The following is a 22100-nucleotide window of genomic DNA, read 5'->3' on the forward strand; positions in this document are numbered from 1 at the left end:
TTGTATTTAAGCAGTCTTGGTGCATTTAAGCAGCAAAGCTAATTCTGCTGAAGATGATGGAAAACATTTTCAGAAGTCATATCATGGTCTAGCTAGAGGAAGAACTCTCTTGAACTTCTTTCCAGTCTTCCAGGAAACTGACGCCAACCGTGTTTGGGTAGATTGTTAGATTAAAGAGCAAATCAGGTTATGAAAAAGTGCCCTTGTCTGTTTAAAAAAAGTTTTGCTTCTAATGTGTACCATAGACTGACTAATGAATACAAAGAAATAATACACTTCATGTCCAAGAAATTATCGAGAATTCGGGGTATTTCTTTTACCTTGATGGTTTTCTGTGGAATTGCAAAAGAAGATTGAAATCCGTTGGGGGAAACCAGGCTTCCAATATTCTCTTCAATTTGCTTCTGTGGCAATTTAGTCAAACAACCTGCTTGGAAATCATCTATTTTCAGAACCTAGGTGGGGGAAAACCTGCCACATTATATAATTCACTGAGCAGGTTTTGGCCCCCATTCTGCCAATCCATCTTCAATAGTGGCTACTGCTCTGCATCTAGCAATACATAATGATCAAGAGAGAGATGGGGGGAGGGAGAGAGCCCCGCAACTTGGCAACCTCGTGGACATTTATCTTGGGGAAAACCAAATGGCGCCAACTTTTGCCAGAGTTTAATAGCAAAGCTGTCACATTTTACACAAATGAGCTCTGAAGTGCGTTGGCGATGGGAAGGTGGGGGTGGGGAGGAGGGCCGGGCGGAGGTGGGACTGCTGACTGGACTGTTTTTCTGTTCTGCAGGGAGGGCTGGATGGCCTTGGCTTGGCAGGAGAAACGAAGTAGTTAACGATTATTGCTAGCGAGGGCCCTGAGCCCGGGGTATATAAGACCGCGCCTCCTGCGCAGAGCGGCTGCCGTCACCTCTAGAGCCTCTACCAGCGCGCCCGCGCTCAGCCCCCAAAGTACCCCGAGGCCAGGGAGAGACGCCCAGGGGCATCCGGGGTGGTGGGGCCAGGTCCTGCTTTAGCTTTGTTGCATGCAGATCGGGATCCCCTCACTTGTGCCCTCTTTCCCGGAGGTTTGCGCGCTGGAGCCGGGCACACCCGCGCGCGGGAGCAGCGCGCTTGGCAGCGGGTGGTTGGTTGAAGGCGATGCGCCCAGAGGAAAGCGGAGCAGCAGGAGTGCGGCCGAGGCCATAGGGGTCCGAGGGGGAGACCGGGAGGCTGCGGGGTTCGGGGAATCGGGGACTGAGCCCCGCGCTCGTGGGAGGAGGCCAGGCCGCCTTCCTCCAGGAGACACCTGCTGCTGACTCCTCTCCTCTCCACCACCATGATCCCCGCGCTCTCCCTGCTGCTGGGCGCGGCGCTGCTCTGTGGCCACGGAGCCTTCTCTCGCCGCGTGGTGAGCGGTGAGTCCGGGGGTGTGGGGTGCCCGGACGAGATCAGCGGGATTGTGGGGTGCTGAGGGGCAGCCTGGCTTGGGGGGGGGGCACTTTCCGTGGTGATTTGGAACCCTATAGGAGTCCAGGGAAGGCAGGGACACTGGTGTGTGTGACTCCTGTCCTACCGAACACTCAGAGAAAAGTTTAATTTTCTTGTTTTTTCTCCGAGTGTCTGGTTAGCTACGGAGCTCTTGGTAAATGCACGGCAGCATAGGCTTTGCCAGGAGTCATTTCACTTTGGAAGACAAGGCAAGGCTGGGCACCTGAAAATAACAATAATTGTTATTTTTATAATTATTATTCATAATAATAAAGGTGGAGGAGGCGGAGGGGCCCAGACATGGAAGCGGCACTGCGGACATGTCACCCACCCCCTGGGGGGGTTGGCTCCGCGTCGGTCCTGGCACCATGTTTGTAGGATGTTTTCTGAGACTAGACCGGTTCACCGTGGGTCGCTGGGCACGGATGCATGCCTTTGTTCTCAGCAGGACTTGGGAAAAGAACGCCAGGGGACGGGTGCCTGTGTGGAATGGTCTTTCCTTGGCATATTCTGTTCCGCTGTCGAGACCTCTCAGAAGATGAAGTCAGCCAGAGCCCGGCTGAGGTGTACTTGGTAAACTCGTGCATACAGAGAGGGCACATAAACAATCCGTGGAATCAATGCAAAGGGAATTGATGAGCATTGGCACGTGTCCCAGCTCTCTCTCCGATTTTTCTTTATGTTCGTTGTCGTATTAGGCAGGAACTTATGGTGTCTCCTTTCTTACATTGTCTCTACCATTCCCCTCTTTTGGAAGTCTCTTAAGGATATCGACTCCCAACCACTAGGATTAATGTGAATATTGGCTCACAAGAACTCTCACAGAGCTCTATTATGCTCACTAAAATGTTCGTGTGTGTGTGTGTGTGTGTGTGTGAATGGACATGCTGGTTAATAGTAAAATGGTTTTCTTTAGATATAAAAGTCCACAGTGTGCTTGTCACATTTTGCACATCTGCACAACAGGTGTCCCTTGAGATAGAGCTAGATGGCAGATGACAGCAACTTAATCAGTTGTGAAGTCAGACCTTTAGAAGCTGAAATCTTAAACTTAATCACTACTGATCTTCCCTTTGGCTGTTGGTGGGATTCCACATCATCAGAATGTCATTCTTAAAGGGGTAGCTGCTAATCACTGTCTAATAACTTTTTTCAAAATTACACAAGTGTAGCTTTGCTAATTTAACTAAGAATGAAAAACAAGTTCTATACACAGCATTGATGGGTGGGTTACATACCTGACTGCCTTGATCAGAATTATCTATACAAATGGACAGCAGACAGCATGATGTTTTCTAAACAAATAGAAACACTCAGGGACCTTTATGATAGATACATTTGTATTTACATGCCTTAAAATTCAAGGGAGAAAAGAAAACCTCACATGAAAACAGAAATTAAGAACATTGTTGATGAAAAGTTTACTCTTTTCTGTTTGTACAATGATTCCAAATCTTTGGCTGTGCTTTCCTTTTAGTAATTTGCAGGCATCTTGACATCTGGAAAATTTCTGATGAACTAAACCTGAAATATTTGATTTAGCAGAAATAATGATGTTTACTTGATATTAAAGTAATTACTTAGTCATGTTTTTTCTTATGAATAATTTGATTGCCTTTAATCATAGAATTCACATTGCAATTCTACTGTTTCTAAAATGATTTGTGATTTTCATACTTTGAAGACTTTTTTTTTTTTGAAAAGATAAACTCCAATTATCTTGGGCTGTGTAGAGACTAGCCTAAAGCCTGACACCTTTGAAGAAATATTTCCTAACAGGTCCAGTGTCAGCTTGGTAGGTGGTAAGTTCCAAGTAGTACATCAAACTTTTTATGCCACTAGGGGCCATTTCCAAATGTCTTCTTAAGTGGCTGAGCAGAACTGAAATAGCATCTTGGATCCACTAGAACATACTACCCATGAAATAAAATGTATATGTATTAAATTTACAACAATTTTTATTTTTTATTTAACTAAAATTAACATTCACTCTCCACCCCAAGGAAAGATAGGCACTTACAAAATAATACAGCATAAGAGTTCTTTTAATTAATACTTAAATATTCAGGAAGACCATTGCTACTACTTTTAAATGCATTGTTTTAACAATCAGAACATGACGTCAAACAAGGTGAAAATATTTTAGCAAAAGGTAGCATTGCCAATATAATCACATGACCCATAAGATTTAATAGCATCTTCTAAATAGACTATCTTTATCTCTATCCTTATCTATCTACGTGCGGATAAAAATCTAAGACAGTTTTTTTTTTTTAGTTTAATTCTAAGTGGGAAACTTCTTTGAGGAACTTGATTTTTACCACATCTGTACGTAGTAAGAAATAAATAAGCCCCATATTGGGGCTGATAATTTAATTCTAGAAATAACTGGTAGGTGGCAACATTTTAAAGATAAAGATAAGTTTTCTTAACCTGTAGTGTATGAGTAAATTTGAAAAAGAAGAATTCAAAATTCAGGTCTCTTAGCTGGGGTGGGGAGAAGTTTGAAGACCAGTTGACATTTTAAACATTTGAATCATTTTAAAGTAATTTCTTTGCTTTTTTTCCTCTTCTGTTTTCTTTTCCTAGTGTATACAATGGTGTACCTGTCTATGCTGGAAATTACATTAAGTATACCTCCTAAATATTTTAATATTTACTAGTTTATCCTTATTACAACATTTTATAACACATATTTGGTAATTTCGAGACCACTCCTTTTATTGTGTAAATGACATAGAATATTGCAAACGGTTGGGCAGCAACTAGGAACCTCTAGATTAACACAACAGAAGGGATACACAAGGAAAATCTGTTTAGAGTATCCAAGCCTATGGAACAATTCCATGACATCATTAAAGTCAGAAAATGATGACAGCACAGACGCAATTACTTTAAGCATCCTTTATGAAAGAAGGGATGCAATTACTTTAAGCATCTCTTAAGAAAGAAGGGAATAAATTAATCCTATTTGCAGGCAGAAATAAACTATATTTGTCAGATAGACATTATTCCTTACTGCTTGCCAACATTTTATAGGGTGTTTTTACAACATTTGCCTGAAGATGGCAATACCTATGCATTGATGTTAGAGAAGATCTATCTGTCTGTCTGTCTGTCTGTCTGTCTGTCTGTCTGTCTGTCTGGATCCAAAGTGGAAAAATAATTGATGATTCACTAATAACTTCTCCTGTTTACAAAGATTTTTCTATCTATCTATATTTCTCTCTTTATTATATACAGATAGGTCTATATCTAAATATTATCTATCTGTATAAATCAATCTATATTTAATCTATCTGTACAGATAGATTTATCTAGCTAGCTATTTTCTATTTCCACAATTCTTATTTACAAATATTTTCTATTTACAAATCTCTCTCTCTCTCTCTCTCTCTCTCTCTCTCTCTCTCTCTCTCTCTCTCTCTCTCTCTCTCTCTCTCTCTCTCTCTCTCTCTCTCTCTCTCTCTCTCTCTCTCTCTCTCTCTCTCTCTCCCAGGAAGGAAATATAATTGATCATTCACAACTACCATTGCCAGGAACTCACACATAGGTAGATAGATGTGCACAAATTGGAGGTGAAGATATTTCTTCATTGTTTTAATGTATTACTGATGATGTAGCACAGCCTGACGACTTGACCACTGTTATAGATCTTGTATTTGGGAAAACATGTAAATGAGACCCCATTTTTCTTATTGGAAAAGTAAAATGGCTAGATTAAAAAAAACCATCAAGGACATATATAAAGGTTTGAAAACCTAATGTAAATGGTGTTCCAGTATTAAATTTGAGCCAGAAAATGTTCAAAGTTGGTTTAGAAACAATTTCTCAATGTATATACTTCTTTTACATATTAACCTCCTCCTAGTCAATAACTGACTGGTGCTTCTGATTGTAATACAGATAACATGATAATTGGATGTATTCATCAGTACCTTTGTTCATGAAGTATTGCTCAACTACAATGCATTGGAGACATATACAGAGGAAGTACAGAAATGAGAGTAAATGAACTACAGAGCCATCAGCCTAGTTCTATATCCTGGCATTGGTATTTGTGGCTTTGGGAGCAATACTAAGCTTTTCTCTGCCTTCTTTTCAATGGAATGAGAGTACCTACGACATGGTATCACTTGGAGGATTCAAAGTTTTGAACTCAGTCAATGTGTAACCTGCACCGAAGTTTTTGCCAAGAGGATGAGAGTGGCGTAGTTCGGCACGCCTATGCCAGTAGCTGAGGCTCCCTAGAGGCAAAAGGAACCTTTTTGAGTCGAATTATCTGGAAGGACTTTTCTTCTCCATCTGTTAGCTGGTCTATTGTTTCATCCTATTTACTCAAAGACATAGGTTTTACTATAAACAAAAGCCCTTCACTTTCTTGATAAATGTCAATCTGTAACCTCTCTCTTTTTAGGTATGGGAAATGAAAAGCAAATTCAAGTTACTTCATGTATCTGCAGTTCAGCTATTGAGTTGACATTAGTTAAACACTTGAACCTTCACGTCACACTATTATTTGGTTTGCTCGCTATTATTTTAAAATATTGAGTCTCACTTCCTTCTCAGAACCCTATGGCATTCCCAGTGCATGTTGTAGGGTAAGTTACACTCGCCATCATCTGTAAGATGTCCCAAGATTACAAGTTTGATTTTATTTCTCTGTACAAGAGAATGGGTTCTAACTATAATGTGCTCTGTAACTTGGTATAAGATTTCTTTCAAAAAAATAAAAGTTTAGCATGACAAATTTTTCTTATTTAAAACCAAATGTCTTTTGAGGGGAAAAAAAGTAAAGAAGTACAGCAAGGGAGCTCACTGGACAGGGATGAAAGTGGATTATATGACTCCTGGGTGGAGATGGGAGGGAGGGACTAGGAGCAGAAGACATTGTACTAAAGGAAAATGTATGGGGCTGGGAAGGTGGCTCAGTGGTAGAGTGCTTGCCTTGAATGCATGAGGCCCTGGTTTGATTCCTCAGCACCACATAAGCAGAAAAAGCCAGAAGTGGCACTGTGGCTTAAGTGGTAGAGCACTAGCTTTGAGCTGAAGAGCTGAGGGACAGCACCCAAACCCAGAGTTCAGGCCCACGACCGACAAAAAATGAAACAAAACAAAACAAAAATAAAAGGAAATGTATTCATTACCTGACTCATGTAATTGTAATCCCTCTGTATATCACCTCTGTAATAAAAACAAAAGGAAATTATTTTTTTAAAAGCAAAATATTTTAAGACGTTATACTATTGAACATTCAAAGCTGAAAATTCAGAATAAAAGCAGTCATTTTATTTTTAATTCCAAATCATTGGCATTGTTCTAAGAGGTCATATTACCATTCATCTTGTCTCAACATAAATTTTACTGTGATTTTTAAAAGAGAGTAAAAGGAATTATGGGAAAAATTCTTTAATAGGATCATAGTAAAGTGCCCAAAGTTTAGCTAATCTGGTTTAGAGAAGATTTGCTATGTAATACTTTCCTACAGAACTTACTTTTGGCAACAAAAGGTAGATCAAAATCTAAAAGTAAAACTGTATAATATATCAAAAGGTATTTAATGTCAGTAATACTGCTAATATATATTAGAGTATGAGGCAAATAAAATCTTTGCCACCTAAATGACATGAATAGTTAGAATATATATTTAATATACATCTGATACATTATATATATATACTAAAATATTGAGAAGAAGAAAGCAAACTGCCATTACTGCATGTGTTTGTCTTGCTTTTACATCATTGCCAAAGTTATTAAAACTCTGCCAATGTCATTGCTACATGGGTTTTTCACAATAAAGAAACAAGCGAAAACAATCCCTTGGGATGTTATCATAATAATAACAGCAATTGATATATTTTAATATTACTAAGAATTATTTCTCAATAAAGGCATATGGGTCTGTAGCTAGGTATATATAGACATACACACATGTATGTATAAAACAAAAATATTGTGAATGTTTCAGAGAAGAAAACTTGAACAGTTAAATGTATTTTATTTTTAAAATTAAGGAATTATGAAAAATAGGTATGAAGATATCTTGGACCTCATGTTCCTCAATGTTTTGAGAATTTTGAGTGGAACGCTTGTAGATACATCAGAAATTGAAGGATATTTTCAACTATTGATGGGTGGTGAGTTATGTATAGCTAGAGAGTATAAATGTAGCTCTAGTCTAATATAAAACATAAAAATATAATATAATATATAAAATGTAAATACATTGCTCTCAAAATTCTTACCTATGGAAGATGCTATTTGTATATGGTATTGTAAAGAACGACACAGGGAAAATCTTCATGTAACCACACAGGACAATGAGGGAGGTAATGAAAATGGCTCTCTAGAAAGATTAGCCTTTACAGAAATGGGAAAGTTGTTTCCAGAAGATCTACATTAACAGAACTTTTCTGGGAATTAGAGCAACATTTGTTTCCCAGCTGTTGGAGTTCCACTGTGACAGAAGCCAAATGGGATGAGCTGAAATGCAGCCAGGGGTTCAATAACTTCTGCTTCTGCTGATTTTGCTGCAACTCAGACCAGATTTGCACAATAAAGGAGAAAGTAGTAGTAAAATAGAATTAGATGTAATAGAATTCAGAGTATCATCAGTTTTAACTCATTATACATAGCCATAAATTCTGTACTATGTATCTATAATTTCCTGGAAACTGCCTTGCTAGATCTGAACTGCTAGTGTCTTCAACTCAAGATCCAAAGACACAGATGATAGTCACTGAATACCCTTTGCAATTAATAGGACTCTTCCAGTTAGTAATCGATTGCTAACCTGATTTGGTTGAGTTCCCACCCACTTCTGTGCAGCCATCACAGTCTACTTTCTTTTACCCAGGCCTTGTGGATCTTTCCACTATTCACCACCAAATATCTTTGGCATGTGCCTATGTCAGTTATTGTCCAGAGCATATACATAATAATTGATACTTATTTTAAGTATGATCTCTGCCTATACATTACTGATATTACTATTACTCTAAAAAACTAAAATAGTTTATGTGAAGAATTTCCACAGAATATTGGAAGCTATTCTATACCTTTTCCTTGCATTCCTGTCTTAATGTAATACATAGTTCATTCTGTCACCATATTTGTGTCCTCACTATGGATAAATCAATGATGAACTTATCATTTAATATATCAAAGATAATGAATAGTGACTTTTAGCACACAAAGCATACAGGCCTTCTCTGAATGAGTGTTGGTTTTTATATAAACAAATACATTTTATCCATTAAAACATCTGACTAATTTTTAACTGACCTCTTCTTTACATGTTGTAAAACAAGCTTGTTGGAAAAAATTATCATTTCAAAAGGGCTGGAAACCAACACAAGGCTGAAAGTTTGTACACATTGAAAACACAGGGGAATGTAATTAAGATATATTTGGAAACTGAGAAATATATGAAGGATATAGTAGATGCAAATGAAATCAGATCCCACTTTTAAAATGCAGAGGTAAAATATAGGCTTTCAGCATTGTCATAATACCACTGGTAACAACCATTTTAAACAATGAAATAATAACATAATAATGCATAAGAATATTTTTTCAATAGTATGTATTATTTGTATTAGAGTCAACCAGTGGGACGTCTGTGGGGAGATGACAAAAGTTCTCCCCCAAATCTCTAACTCATTTTCCATGGCCATTTTTATTAACATGTGATGTTAACCATTAGTTCAGCCACTCTACCAATTTGTTCTGTTTTTGAGGGGGGTTCTGCTCTGAATTCAGATCTCAGTGGATGAGACAAAAGAGACAACTGGCTGGCTGGCTTTCATTTCTTGAATCACCATTTATGTTCTCAGCTTGTGTCAGGATCTTGAGTATCTATCACTTAGGCGTGATGAACAGCCTTCTGCTGCTTTCACTCTCTTATGTGTCACAAAGGGTCTCTAATGACTGGAGGTCAGAAGGGATATGGTACTCTGGCTTAGTGTGACATTCTGTCATTAAAACCACATTTGAATTGTTTACTTTTTCCAGTATTTATCCTATCCTCCCAACCCCCTACCACTGACAATTTTCTTGATAGATCACAAATTAAAACACATAGTCCAAAGAATTTCAAACCCAACAAAGGTGATGTTCATGCAAATGAACTGAAGCAAACCAGTCAAACATCATCTTAATTTCTTACCATTATACAATCTGCTTAACTTTTAATCGAGGATACAGGGTCGCTGTTTTCCAAGATCAATCCTAAGCTAACATTAATGCAAGTCAAAGAGAGTAGTGGCAAGTATATTCATCTATTTGGCGACAAGGATGAGTAAGAGGTGGTGTCCATGGCAGAGAGTTTAGAGTTGAACAAAAGAAGACGCTAAGGAAAAGCAAGACAAGAAAGCATGAACTTTCTGGAAATTGTGTGCAATCTTTGTGTACATGCTTTATACAGAAGGAGGCAGAGGCGGGCTAATATAAACAGAATAATTAGGATTCGGTTGCTGTTAAGTAAATCCTGTCTACAGTGATAGCCTTGCTATAAACACAGCTGTACTATGACACAGTCAGGTCACTCATGTTTGCAATTATGTCACCAAATCATTAGGAGAACTGATTCTGCTTAAAATGTTACTACTCTCATATTATCTATAGTTTAATAGAGCCTATTTTAGATGAAAGTTTAAAAACTTATTATTATTTAGTACATACAATAAACAAATAGATTTTCTAAGGCTGACAGTTTGTGCCCAAGTCTAATTAATATTTATTACCTTATCTGTGTTAAGTTTACCTTTTGATTCGTTGAGGCCAAATTTCAACTTACCTTTCTTTCCATCTAAATGATTACAGAGGCAGTCCTCAGCCAGTACTAGATCTTTATGTCATGATGTTTTCATTCCAACTTCATTCTAGGCCATTAGGTAATTTTTTGGTAACATTTAAGATTCATTCCCTTTTAAGAATTTGATCCTCTAACTATAAATTTGAGAGTTTTTATTAGAAAATTATGACTTATTAGAGTTGCAAAGAAAGGATGTGAACCTTAGTACTAGCTTTCATACCCAGTATGCTTAATAAAAACAGAAAATATTCAGAAAATGACAATGAGATTGTTTTCAGAGATAGTACTTCAGATGTTCAACCTCACACTTCTGAGACAATATTAATTTTTCATTACTGTCCTTACATTTATTCTGGCCTCAGTTATCTTTCAATTCTGATAGGTTTGCACTCATACATAAAGTAAATATTTGCACTGTAAAATTTCCACTTTGAATCTTCTTCAGGATACCTTAAGCAAACCTACTTTGTTTTACTTTATTTGCTTTTCATAATTAGTTTTTTAATAAGGCATTGATCTTCACGAGCTTTGATTTTCTAGCTCACTTGGCTATACATATGTGAAATTTCTTTGGCTACTTTTTTTTTTTTTGCTATGATAATTGTCTTTTGGAGTCTAAGCCAGAAGAATTTTGACTTCCCTTAGCAGTTTCAACATCCCCTTGAACTACTGTGTTTAAAAGTTCACCTTCCCAATTTACCAAAGAAACAGTTTACTTTTACAAGTTGACAGTGATGGGGCAGAAAAACGATACACAATTATCTCATGAGAAAACAATTATTGACAATGTGTTTTCTGTTTTGACTGGTTCTTTTCTTTTCTTGATTAATACTAGAGTTAGGAATACAGTCCTAATAATCAATATATGGGTGTCGGTTCTATTTTTATTCCAGGCCAAAAGGTGTGTTTTGCTGACATAAAGCATCCTTGCTACAAAATGGCCTACTTCCATGAGCTGTCCAGCCGAGTGAGCTTCCAGGAGGCCCGGCTGGCGTGCGAGAGTGAGGGAGGCGTCCTCCTCAGTCTTGAGAATGAAGCAGAACAAAAATTAATAGAGAGCATGTTGCAAAACCTGACAAAACCTGGAACAGGGATTTCAGATGGGGATTTCTGGATTGGTCTTTGGAGAAATGGAGATGGCCAGACATCTGGTGCCTGCCCAGACCTCTATCAGTGGTCTGATGGAAGCAACTCCCAGTACCGGTAAGTGTCGACCTAGAAGAGTCCAGTGTGTGCTCTTGGGATACAGGGAGAGTTCTCTTACCTTCTAGGATGTCAGCATAGAGCAGGCTGCTAAATATATCTGTTGCTCTTTACTTGAAGAAACTGGTACACGGATGAACCTTCTTGTGGAAGTGAAAAGTGTGTTGTGATGTATCATCAACCAACTGCCAATCCTGGCCTTGGGGGGCCTTACCTTTACCAGTGGAATGATGACAGGTGCAATATGAAGCACAACTATATCTGCAAGTATGAGCCAGGTGAGAAATACCATCAGTAACATTAGTAGACTTTGTGTATATTTGTTCATACTAAGGGTTTTTTTCTTTTTATTTTTTATGCTTTAGTATCTTTGGCTCTTTTTATGTCTTTCCTGCTACAGAAGAGTAATTACTTAACAGTGATCCTGTCACTCATTGTTCAGAAGAATATTGTATATAAAAACTTCCCAATGAGCTCAATGGGAGTAAACAGAAACATCTTGAGACAAAATAATCATCATTTCTAAAATTAAGACCAAATTATGTTTTGGTAATAAGAATTTGAGAACATAAATATATACTTTAAAATATCTTAAAAGCTTAGTTAAATGTGTGGGAAGGAGGTATACGTTGCCAAAGAAACATGAAGATGTTCATGTGTCGCATGTGTGCAACAGTTCTTTAGATCATTCCTGGCAAATTCAAAGCAACAACATGATCGTCGTTAGGCATGCCAACATAATAAAAAACACCTGTTCTGCCTATTCGTTAAAGCTCTTTGCACTAGTGGAAACCCTTTGGAGCAGGTGACATATTTCCCTTCTGATTTCCATTCATTGAAACATACCATCTTAGTCACTCTTCTAAAATCTCTAAATATTTGCCAAATGCAGGATATGGGGAAATTTCATTGACCCATTGAAAATAAGGATGTTCAAATGCCTTTTACTAGCACACTTCAACGGAATTGATATTCGACTAAAAGAAGGACTAACCAAAACTATGTAAACTTATAGTTTTGTCTTCTGAGAAAGTCAAGTTAGAGACAGACTAGGAGACTGGGAGGGGGGTGTTTTTCTACTTTACAGTGTTTGAAATTGCCATTATCACACTTATGAAGAGCTGTCTGCTTCACCTCATAATCTGTGTTCATGGAAGGCAATTATAACTAAGTACCACTGCTTCCATTATACTCTTAAAATTACACCATTCCTTTTCTCTTAAGACTGTACCTCACAAGTATTATTTGGATTAGATTTACCTTTGTCTTATGTTTATCTTGCTCTTGAGTATATTAGCCAACTTTTTATATTCCTGGTGAGTTTGTTCTTTAATCTCTTTGGTTGGTAAATCCATCATTACCGTCCTGAAACCCTGGCAAAGCAATGCCTGTTACACAGTTATGTTCTTTCTTCTTTTTCTCTTAGAAAAATACAAACTTGATATCCTCTGATATTTTAAAGTTTCAGCACTCTTTGTCTGCTATAGACAGTATTTCAATCTCCTTAATAGTTTTCAGATAGCTGTTTGATCTTTCATTTTTATTATTTTATTAATTTATTTAATTTACATCCAAGCTTACACACTATTGAACACATGGTCAGCATTAAAACATCCTTTAATATTTTGTATTATTTTCTAGGCTTCTATTACTTATGTGAGGGCATTTGCTTTATTTTCTACATTCTACACTAGTCTACAAATTCTCTGTATTTATTAAATGATATATCATGTACATGTTGTGTGTGAATGAGTAAATGTGTGTGTGTGTGTGTGTGTGTGTGTGTGTGTGTGTGTGTGTGTGTGTGTGTGTGTGTGTGTGTTTGTATGGTGCCTATTCTGGAACTTATGGTCTGGACCTGGGCACTATTCCTGAACTTTTGGGCTTAAGGCTAGCATTCTGGCACTTGAGTCAAAGCTCCACCTTCAGTTTTTTGTTGTTTAGTTGGAGATAAGAGTCTTATGCACTTTTCTGCCAGGACTGACTTTGAACTGTAATTCTCTGATCTCAGCCTCCTGAACAGATAGGATTACAGGCGTGAGCATGCTTTTTTTTTTTTTTATCTTGCTTGCATAAGCTTGTATTTACCTATCTTAAAATAACCCTGAATGTTTGGTCTTTATTTTACTTGTTAGTTTTTGATCTTCAACTATTTCCTTAAGTTTATTTCTACTTTGAAAATGTAAATGACATAGATTTAATTAAATTTCCTGGTTCTGTGGTGAATGCTTGACTTTGACTGGTAAGATAAACTAGATTCCTGATTATTTTCATCCATCTCCAGCTTTACTGGAGCTAGCCTATGATGAGAACACCTACATCTCATCTAATAAAGAGTACAACCAATGACATCAGATGTATTAACACAGAAACATTAGCCTGGCAATGCAGACACTTAAGAATTGACCTTCATTTTCATCCTTTCCTCTTCTCCTTGTTCGGTTCCTGGCCTAGGAGCTGCATACCTTTTCTTTGGATCTACCACTCTTGTTTTTCATGGGGGTACTTCCTTTTTTTTTTGTTGCTGTTAAAATTGCCTTATACATTCTTAGATAGTAAAAACAGCCTGTGTAGAATTAGGTGTCTAAATTTTTATTTAATTGGTAATCACTTAAAGATTTTAAATATTATTGTTACAGTAACCATTTCAATGTTGATTTTTGTTGTATTTATAGTATTTATTCATATATTACTTAGTCATAGAATAAGTAAGTTCTGCAGAAGCACAGGCATATGTTAGGACTGAAGCTTAAGCCTATGAGAAGGTGTTAAATTGTCAAGGTTAATTTTGTATATAAAAATATTAATAAACATTATTATAGAATTGGTGTATGATTATATTTTCAATGAACTGAAATTCTATGACATATTAATAGGAAATATAAGATGTTACACATTATTTTTTTAACCTATGAGGTGACAAAAGTAAACTGTTATTTTTTGGAACAAATTAAAACAATCAACATACCCAGGGCCTTACTCAGCAGGGGCTCTACCATTTGATTCATACTCAAGTTCTTTTTGCTTTAGTTATTATTCAAAAGGACTTCTTTTGACCTAGCCCAGCTGGCCAAAACCCCATGATATTAATATATCTCTCTCCCACATACTGATGCCTGGCTTATTTGTTGAGCTGTGGTCTCAGTAATGTTTGGTCTGACTTGAACCCAAATCCTCCTATCCCTCCCCGCTCCAGTAGCTGAAATTATAGGCACTGGTAAATACAACTGGCCCACTTTTTTTTTCTTAATAACACAATTACTAACATAACAAATAGTTCCATAGGGGGAAATATGAGGTATGGTACTACCAGATTATTGTACAAAATTTGTCGGTCTTTTAAGGAGTTGTCATTTGAAGTGGTCTAATCTCATAAAACCAAAAAAGAAAAGGAGTTGCAAACTTTATTTTAATTATATAAAGTGATAACCAGTACTGAAAAGCAAGTCTAACAATGACATGTATTTTATAATATTGTTATGTCACTTGTTGATTAATATTACAAGGAGAAAATTACCTTCATCATCTTTCTCATCTGTGAATTGAATTGAACATCTCAGATTCTTATTTTCACAAATTTTTATCTTTCTCCAACTTGGGGTCTGTTTTTGTCATTCATGCTGATAATAAGCTTCTGTGGATTGTTAAATGAAGAAGGAATTCCTGACTTGTTAAATTCAAACATAATTAAAGATTGACTTTATAATTAGGTAACTTTGTGCAAAGTTAATTCAGTTTTTTGTGTAAGTTTCTTCAAAAAAATCACAAGTAGCATATCTTATTGTTGACATTTTTCATATTTAATCAATTGTTTATGTATTTATTTATGTATTTATGTATATATGTATGTATTTATTTATTGTCAGTCATGAGGCTTGAACTTGGAGCTTGGGTGTTGTCCCTCAGCTCTTCAGCTCAAGGGAAGCGCTCTACCACTTGAGCCACAGTGCCACTTCCTCATATTTAATCCTTATTTATGATCTAATTATTTACAGAGATTAGTCCAACAGATCCTGTAGAAAAGCCTTACCTTACAAATCAACCAGGAGACACCCCTGAGAATGTGGTTGTTACAGAAGCAGGTAATTCTTTCACTTTTCTTAGCTCTGCTGAATATAAAACTCTATTTTGAAACACTTATTTGTGTCAAACTCAATGAAATATTTCTTGTGGTATGTGGAAGTGGTGTTCTAAAAACCACCCAATAGAAATTCACTGTTGAATAGAACTATGCTATTTTTAAGTAGAAGAATCTGCTCTTTTAGATTTTTTAAACTTCAAATTGGTGTATCTGATACTAAACTAACCAATCCACATTAAACCCTGAATCGAGGTCCCTCAACAACTTTTAGGTGTCATCATTTTAGTTGTCATAGTTAGTATTGTTCTGCAAACACCAGTGTCCTGAAGAATGTTTAGAAATTGGCTGCCATAAAGGTTAAGACCAAATAAAAAACCTGTTTGTTAGCCTTGATTGATTTCCATAGTATAAACACTCTTTCTAACTAATTTCAGGCTACCTAAGTGACATTATTGCAGAACAATTTGGAAGATGCATAGTATGAGCTCTTGGTCTAGCTGTCCTTATAGCATACTACTGCCTACAAAAGGAAACAAAATGCAATCTCCAGTGCAAGTCAGATAATAGTTAGAAAACATCACCATTCTCACCCGTTCGGTTAAAGAGTATTTACAGCATGACCCTACATTGGCTGGATAGAGATGTTTATTTATCTTAGTTGCTTTGTAAAGACTGGGCCAAAAGACTTGCTATTTCAAAATTAGCAAATGATTTAAAAAATCTACAAAAGCATAGGAAACATTTTCTGTTTTTCTTCATTAATTAAAAATGGTAGCAGAAATTTTGAAAGGAATTATTGCATACACTCTAAAATGATTCAACAAAGCTCAAAAGAATAGGTAAAAATAGAAATATTCACAAATTACTAACTCTGTAACACACCCTCTCTTAACCAAGGCCGGGGTACTTGGGTAAGTGAATTATTGACCTGTATCTGGCTCACTTCGACCACAGATAATTAGATCAGATATAATCACAACTTTCAAGCTCTGTGCATAGCTCTTCAATATTCTTTTCTCATATATACAGAACAATAATAAGATTGTTTTCCAAGTTTGGTAGCTGATTTGAATATCATTCATAATATCTAACTTAATTAAAGATATCTGTAAAAAATTACATTAGGAATATTTTTCCTCCAATTACATTGAAAAATATTTAATAAAGTCATTTAGGATTTAAATGTTGCAGTGATATTTTTAAATTTTACTAAAAATATATTATTATCAAGTTTGATGGATCAGGATTAAGACATGATTCATTTTAGAATTTAATTAAGATCATGTCTTTGTGTCTCTGGAGTCTTATACCTCTGGGTTATTACTGCACCATCAGTTAATATTTACATATTGTGGATTAATCCCAAAGACTCGAATATCTTCATGACACTGAGATTTCTGACTAGGATAATTATTTATCCAACAAGTCAATAATGAGTTTAGTGCTCACTATTCTTAATTAATAAATACTTAGTTTTCAAAATAATAATGAGAGGGATTAATGAAATGAGATTGCTAAAATGATTAACATAATATAACATTTCTAATTTGCAAGTTTATTAGCACCATTAAACATGTGCATATTGAATTAAGCATGACCACCAGTGAAGTAAAAGTTGGTTTTAATTTCTTATTGAATCATGGATCTACTATTTCATTAGTCATTGGTATGTTGACACTACCTTTGACATCTAACAATTACTTATAATTCTGTTTTACTTTATATTTGGCCAAGTTCTTATGTAAATTTTGTGTTGGAATTCTCCTTCAGCTATCTTTATACACTATGACTGTTCTAATTTATAGGAATCATTCCCAATCTAATTTATGTTATTATACCAACGATCCCACTACTCCTACTGATACTGGTTGCTTTTGGGACCTGCTGCTTCCAGATGCTACATAAAAGGTAAATAATTTATTTCTGTCACACTAATTTGAAACATCTCAAATAGGATTTCAGAAATCTGAAACATATTATTATGCAAATAACTATATTTTAATTTGTCTCTAAAAAGTTCCTGTCTATCAGTGAAAATCTAGTATATGCAATCTCACAAAACCATCCATTTATTATACGTGTTGTATAGTACCAAGTAGGTGTCCTGTTTCTCTTTCTCAGCTGAGAAAATAGTGGCTAAGATGTGGTACTTCATTTGTCCAGCTATAGCTAACATAAGTGATAGATTTGGATCCAAATGCTCATAAACTTACTACAGAGGTCTGTACAATACTGACCTTTGTTGTATGTATATATATGTATGTATATAACATTTTTTAATCTGAAAATTAAGCTGAATGCAATACTTCATTTTTATAGATACATCCTGTAGTACCTTTTCAAGATTAAGTTGCTGGCTTCTGTTTTATTTCACAAAAATCTCTTAAGAACAGTAAATAAGGTACAGTGGTAAAAGTCAGTCATTACTTATTTAGTGTATACTTTGAAATAAAATGGTGTATCTTAACAACAAGATATCTAGGGAATATTGTCAGCTTTTATGCTGATTACTCATACTCTTCAGTCAGAGAAGTAAAAGTTTTTTTTTACGTGTATGTCAATTGCATCTTAAAAACAAAAAATAAATGTATGTCAAAAGAAAAACAGAAGATATTAAATTAAAGCAAGGGTATTTGTAAGAATAAATTTTACATCTTTTCTATAGTGCTTTTAGTAAGAATTATTATAGCAAGGAAGAATCTCTTTTAAGTTTAGCTTCTTTTCAGAAATAAATCCTAATCTAACAAAACCCCCAGAAAAATAGTTATATATAGTTTTAGAGACAAAAATAGCCTGGCAAATTGATATAGTTAAGAAATCTCTTGGCTTTCTAATAAATATGCAATATTGTCAAAAATTATTTTTCAATATTTTGTACAGAATTAATACTTCACTGAATAATTTCTTATCCTTTCCTTTTCAAAAGTCATTTTTATTTACTTATTCTTTTTTTTTTTTTTTGGTCAAGCATGGGGCTTGAACACTGTTTCTGAACTCTTACTCAAAGCTAGTGCTCTACCATTTTGACCTACGGCTCCTTTTCCTTCTTATCCTTTTTTTAAGGATAAGATGATTGTTTTCTCATTGTGAAATCAGTAATATAGAAGGAGAATTGGATGGTAATTCCCTGTTAGGTAAGCCCTGTAAGTAGCAAATCAACTTGATAAAAATGATTTGAAAATATGATTTAAAATAGGTATCATGGTTAATGCCTATTATGCCAGTCACTTTGGAAAAAAGAGATCAGGGAAAAGTGCCCAGGGAAAAATGTAAGTGAGACTCCAAAGATCAAAACAAAATGTCTGAGTATAGGCATTTCTTCCTGAAATCCCAGCTACATAGGAGATGTAGGCAGAACATCCTCTTTGAAGCTAACTGTGGACAAGATTTGATACCTTATCTGAAAAATAACTAAAGCAAATGGGGCTTGGCTTGTGTTGAGACCTATTTCATAAAAATCCCCCAAACACTAAAAAATAAAAATATAAGATGAAGACATTCTCATTTGTGAAGTAAAATGTGCTAAACTACTTAGTAACTATTTTCTCTAAAGCTTCTTTGGTTTTTGCAAAGCCATATGTTTCTCCCCGCCCTCCTTCCCCCCACCGCCGTGATTTGTACTTGCTCTAATATACCATGAGAATCTGAAAATTTCAGTGAGAAAAATCAGCCTGGAGCACTTCCAGATGCCAGATTTAGCTGTAGTACTTCATTCATCATTCTTAGCTCCTCCCCTTTTCCTTTCTTCCAGGAAAGCAAGGAGAAACTTCACCAAAGATTCAACTTCATTATCATCTGAGTGCCTTGCAGAAAGTTTAAATTCCAATCTGGTACACACGATGGTTTCTATCATTCTGGGTCATGTTCAAAATGACTTTTATTCCCTTAACTAGTAGTCACTCTTAAATCAATATTAATTTTATACACAAGCCACATTAATCATGTAATCCATTTTTCCCAGTTTTAAAAAGAGATGGGGCTTTTAATCAACTTTACTTGATTTATTTTCTATTCATGTTGGATAACTGTTGCATAAGGATATGTTGGTCTATTTATTGGAGGACATCTGCAAAGCTATAAAATCTGGATTTTATGGTCCAAAGACAGTGAAGTTGGAGTACATGAGATAACCTTGAAAATGTAATCTCCGGGTGTGTTTAGAAATCGCTCTTCTGCTTTGAAGGAGTCCTGAAGGTCTGCAGAAAGTCAGGATGGGAAGTGGAGGCATGTCCTCAGGGACTGGGACACTGATGGAGATGAAGAGATGTTCTGGACAAAAGTAAACTCAGAACACAGTGAATGAGGATAGACACAGAGAAGTCATCTAGGTGATAGATTGGCCTCAGAAAACTAGAACAAAGACATCTAGACCTTGCTATGTAATCTGGTACAAAATGACTTGGGTAAAATTTCAAATAGATTCTTCCACAACTTGCTCAAAACAGAAGCAGAACCTCAGGAACAGGCTAGAAATGTGGGTGGGAATTCCAGGTCTGACAAAACTAAAATTGTTTCTCAGTCTTGAGGGAGAAAATGATGTTCTTATATTACCAAAACCTGAATCAGCAGTTACTCTACATTGGTTTCAGAGACTGACATAATTGAGTCACTTCGTTCAGGTAACTTACATAAAGGGCAGGGAAGCATCGTACATAAATTTAGTATTACAGCATTTGTATTGATGATTTGAAATTAAATTCAAGATGGATTGCAATAGGATTCTCAAAAAGTATGCTTCCAAATATTTCTGTCAGAGAAATGGACAATTTTAGTATGGTATCTGTGTATTTGAACTCTAAACTAAGAAGCATCAAATAGAGAAAGATACATCTTTGTTTCTTGTCACTCCTAAGAATTTTTGTTATTTACATATGCTGAAATAATTTATAATTTCTTTTTATAGGAATGGAAAAGTAGTCTATCAAAGAAGGACTCTTTTATAAAAAAATGTCTGAATTACCTCCACTTATACCAAGAAATGAACAGTGTGACAAGAAAGATTTCACTACTGAACTTGTTTTTATGTTTTTCAGTAAAGGGAGAACCAAAACCAGCCCAAACCAGTCTACATTGTGGATTTCCAAGAGCACCAGAAAGGAAAGTGGCATGGAAGTATAATAATTCATTGACTTTGTCCCAAAAGTAAAAGTAGTTTTGTAATTCTGGATCAGTATAAGGAATGGCATCAGAACATAAGCTTGGAATGGCTTGAAATCTCAAAGGATTTGCAAGATGAACTGTCAGCTCCCCCTTGAGGGAAATATTAAAATAACTTTTGTATGTTTATTATTTCATTTACAAACTATGCTGTGCTATTAATGGAGTGAGACATGCTTATTTTGCTAGAGGTTGCACCCAAACGTCAAGTAAATGGAATGGACCATGCAGACAAAACTGCTGTCAACACATCAGAAGTATGTGTGTTAGAAGCAGTTGTTTTAATTGCTTTCACCTTTCATAATTTATGTCGTTAATGTAATGTAAATTGTATTGATATCTACAGTGTGCAGAAGTATTTTACCTTTGCATAAGTGTTTGATAAAAATGGACTCTTCTAATATTTATTTTTATGGCATTTCATTTTTCAATACATCTGTTTTGATTAAAGAAATATAATCACTATTGTCAACTAAATTCATACACACAGATATATTACCATAGGAAACATTTTTTTCTTTTCTATAATGGTTCAACTTCCCTCACTTTTTCTGCTTTTGGTAGGATAATGTTTAGGAACTTTCTTCAGAAATAAGAAGCTATTTCATTAACTGTGGTATAAATCTCCTGAAACATTTTACTTAGAGGCAAGAACTGTCTAATTTCAATTGTGCAAGACATGTGCCTTACTATGATTTTTAGTTTAAAAACCAAACTGATTTTGTAATAAAAGAACTTTACTAGTAGCTGTAATAGTTATTCAATAAATCTTGAACAAAATGTGGTATACACAGCATAAATTGTTATGTCTTCACATGTGGCCTATATAACTAACTACAAGTCGCTCTTGGAGGGTTGTAGACTCATTGTGGTCCCTCCCTTTCCAACCAAACAATGGGATTGTCAATGGATATAGATACTTGGAATTTTTCTCAGATTTCCCTACCTGACTTTAGCCAAGTTCTTACAGGAGGGACAAGGTGAATGGTTCCATCAGCATGGATCTAAACACAGCACAATGACATTTTAGGATGAGAAAAGAACTATGAATGACATGAATTGATATGACATGGGCCTGGAGGTCATCGATTATGGAACATTCATCGATGAGGGTTTGTTTGTGGCAGCAAACTTGGCTCCTTTCTGCCTAGATTCTTGAAGCTTTGGACTTGCTCTTCACAAGTTGTCAAATGTCCCTGTGTTCCTTGTAACCAAATAAAGAGTTCTTGTTTCTGAAGAATGGTTCCTGGTGTTGTCTAAGTCTCTTATGTAAACACCATATAGATAAGTGCATGATGACATGGCGATGAAAATATCGCTATTTAAGTATGGTGAGCATTGACATTATGGAGTGAACAGAGCAATT

General features: G+C 35.8%; 1 protein-coding gene across 1 annotated transcript; it reads left to right on the plus strand.

The window, feature by feature from the left end:
* The first annotated feature begins 1323 nt into the window (after nucleotides 1-1323).
* On the plus strand, nucleotides 1324-21949 carry Chodl (chondrolectin). The gene is made up of 6 exons (XM_070028777.1): nucleotides 1324-1402; nucleotides 11187-11496; nucleotides 11617-11774; nucleotides 15492-15578; nucleotides 17383-17485; nucleotides 20611-21949. The coding sequence occupies exons 1-6, from the start codon at nucleotides 1324-1326 to the stop codon at nucleotides 20693-20695; spliced, it is 822 nt and encodes a 273-aa protein (XP_069884878.1). The 3' UTR covers nucleotides 20696-21949.
* Nucleotides 21950-22100: the final 151 nt, after the last annotated feature.

The sequence above is a fragment of the Dipodomys merriami genome, unplaced genomic scaffold (genome assembly GCF_024711535.1).
Source record: "Dipodomys merriami isolate MVZ:Mamm:240054 unplaced genomic scaffold, mDipMer1.0.p SCAF_2, whole genome shotgun sequence".
In the NCBI taxonomy this organism is placed as follows: Eukaryota; Metazoa; Chordata; class Mammalia; order Rodentia; family Heteromyidae; genus Dipodomys; species Dipodomys merriami.